The sequence below is a fragment of the Camelina sativa genome, chromosome 19 (assembly GCF_000633955.1).
Source record: "Camelina sativa cultivar DH55 chromosome 19, Cs, whole genome shotgun sequence".
NCBI classification, from domain to species: domain Eukaryota; kingdom Viridiplantae; phylum Streptophyta; class Magnoliopsida; order Brassicales; family Brassicaceae; genus Camelina; species Camelina sativa.
The window spans coordinates 15921652-15924629 of NC_025703.1; the positions used below are offsets into that span (position 1 = coordinate 15921652).

At 37.8% G+C, this 2978-nt stretch overlaps 1 protein-coding gene across 1 annotated transcript in view; it reads left to right on the plus strand.

The window, feature by feature from the left end:
• The window catches only part of LOC104766476 (ribonuclease E/G-like protein, chloroplastic), a 7186-nt gene continuing 6612 nt past the window's right edge, over nucleotides 2405-2978 (plus strand). Inside the window, exon 1 of the mRNA XM_010490370.2 lies at nucleotides 2405-2737. Coding sequence (XP_010488672.1) covers nucleotides 2643-2737 — 95 coding nt within the window. The 5' untranslated portion in view covers nucleotides 2405-2642. The remainder of the gene's footprint in view (nucleotides 2738-2978) is intronic.

Consider the following 2978-nt stretch of genomic DNA (forward strand, 5'->3'; position numbering starts at 1 on the left):
GATATCATCATTTGGTAACCATGCATGCCTTGACTTGCGGTTTTCTTGAGGGGATGGAAGTTCAGATGGAGCTTCAGATGGACTAGGTGAAGGAGTGTATTCGAGGTTTTAGGTATCAAGCTGGCTTTGTAACAGATTGAAAAAGCCAGAGGAGGGACGATATGGATTCATGTAGTCTTCTGAATCCATATCCGAAATTTGTTTGGTGTGTGTTAAGGGATGAAGGAGTTATGTGAGTTATGTTTAAGGAGAAGGTTTTGTTCTTTGTTGTATTATAAGTCTTTCAATTTATAAAGGTTTAGATGTAATTTACTTTTACAACTAGTTGGTTTAAATTTTGAAATTAAGTGTTTACCTAAACAACACCAACCAAACATTTAACATCTTCACAACCAACTAACACAAAGCATAAAACAATCAATAACCAAACGTAATTATCACAACCAACAAGCAAAAGCTTTAACATGAATGACTGACTCGATTGATACCTACACTAACACCACATAAATGAAGAAAGAAGAGGATAAATTGTTACCTTCCTCCTTCTCCGAAAATGTAGCATCCATCCATACACATCATTGCTCTGTTTCTCTCTCCACAGTTATAAAACAGGATGGACACTCAATAAGCTGAAACAGTAGACGAAACAAGGGAGAAGTTATATCAACCAATCACTAGAAGAGATCATTCAAACAATATATATGACCAAATAGGACTATTGTTAATTGATCATTACCAACTGATGCATGCTCCATTCAAACAATAAATAAGATATCTCCTGAAGCTTTGTAAACTGTTTCCAACTTTTTAGCAAATTGGTCCAACGTTTTCTGCAGTCTAAATCCATTGCAACACACACAAGAAAAGTCAATACACCGATCACTCACAGTTTCATCAAAGCCTCAATCAAACTCAAAAGAGATACGCTTTTTTAAAACTTGTTGCTTTGCCGGAAATCATAACCAAAACCAAAAAGGGTTTTCCCTTCTTCGAATCCCCATCCAAGCATCTCAACAATCATTTTACCTGTTTCCAAATACAAATAAGAGATTAACAAAGTAAAAGCTGATGACTTTCTCAAAACAAAACACAGAGAAATCAAAAGTCTGAAGTGTTTATATATGTATGTATACACAAAACTCAACTATGATTCGCCTCTAACAATATCGGTCAAACAGTTAAGGATTCGCCTCTAACAATATAAAAAAAAAGGATCATACCGGAACAAATAATCTCCGCCGAGTCAATCGCCTTTGCTACTCATCTCCAAATCCTTTGATTCCAAACCCTTCTCCTGATTCCAAATCCATCCATTACATATCACACGGCATTTCGGGAATTCGATCGCGAGAGAGAGAGAGAAAGAGAGAAGAAAAAAAATAAAATCGAGCTTCTCAGCTTTTTTTCCTTTATATTATTCTTTCGACCAACCAAAACCCGACACACATCGTCTCTTAAACCACAATCAGGTATACTATATTAGAGGCGCCCTTGAATTTTTTTATTTNGGATCATACCAGAACACATAATCACACCAAGAACCCTAATTTTATGTTTAACATCAAATTACCCAAATTTTGCCAAATTCAAAGCACCCTAATCATAAAACAATATGCAATTTCCTACTATTGTACTGAGAAACTTACCTTAGGATACCAATTGATTCAATCTCTTCCTGTTTAATCGACTCCAACTTCGTTTCACATCCATCTCCAAATCTCGGATTCGATTATGTCTATCGCGATTGGCCTCGGCCGAGTCAATCGCCTTCACTACTCATCTCCAAATCCTTCGATTCCAAACCCTTCTCCTGATTCCAAATCCATCGATTACATATCACACGACGTTTCGGGAATTCGATCGCGAGAGAGAGAGAGAGGAAAAGAAATAAAATCGAGCTTCTCAGTTTTTTTTTCCTTTGTATTATTCTTTCGACCAACAACAACCCGACACGTATCGTCTCTTAAACCACAATCAGGTATACTATTAGAGGCGCCCTTGAATTTTTTCTTTTGTTCTAATTTATTTTTTTTGAGTCAAAACACTAAGAACTCTTATATGATACTACTGATGGAGAAGGTCTTATACCACTCGTTTTTTAGAAACTCTCGCATCGCATCTGCACCTACTGTGTCTGAGTTTTTAATCAATCTAACCCAACACCTTAAATGTAATCTTCCTAACTCGTCCATTGGGTGCGAAAAAACTGAATATTTAAGGCATTGAACTAGATTGGGTTAAACTTAAACATAACTCGTCGTATCTAGACCGACGCCTTAAACTGAATTAATAGGCCAAAATTAATGGGCCAAAAGTAGATCTCAAATCTAAGTATTAACTGTTATTGGGCTTTAGAGAGTTTCACACGTATGATACAATATCTCTCGCACATGCCACACAGCAAGGCGCCAAAGCCAAAGAAAAGCCACCATATCCTTCCGTTATCGTCATCTTCTCGAGCACCTCCCCGGCGGAATCTCAATTTCTAAGCCTTTTGCTCAGAAAAGCCGAACTCTTTCCACTTCTTTCGGCTTCGGCTCTCTCTTCTTCACCGTCGTAGAAACTGGCGCTTCTAACTCCGCTCGTTTCGTCCACCACCGGGTCCGTGTGTTGGTGAAACTCAATAGCAACTCAGTAGTACCATGGATGTTGCTGAAGTCCCATGGCGTCGTATTCCTCAATTTTCAGTTTCTTCACGCTCCTCGTGGCTTTTTACTTCTGGGTTTCCTGTTTCTTCGTAAGTTGTTTCGTTGGGGCATTTTATCATACACTTCGTCTGTGGTCTGTTCTAATTGAAATTGAAGCTTTGGGAATTTAATGAATAAATTGTGGAGATGGGTTTCTTAGATAGTGTTGTTAGAGCTTTAATCTCGAGTTTAATTTTGGGAAAGATGTTGAATTGTCACAGGGCACCTCCCTGAACTCATTTTTTTTTTATGGATATGTAAATGATTTGAACATAACATGATTAGGGGGGG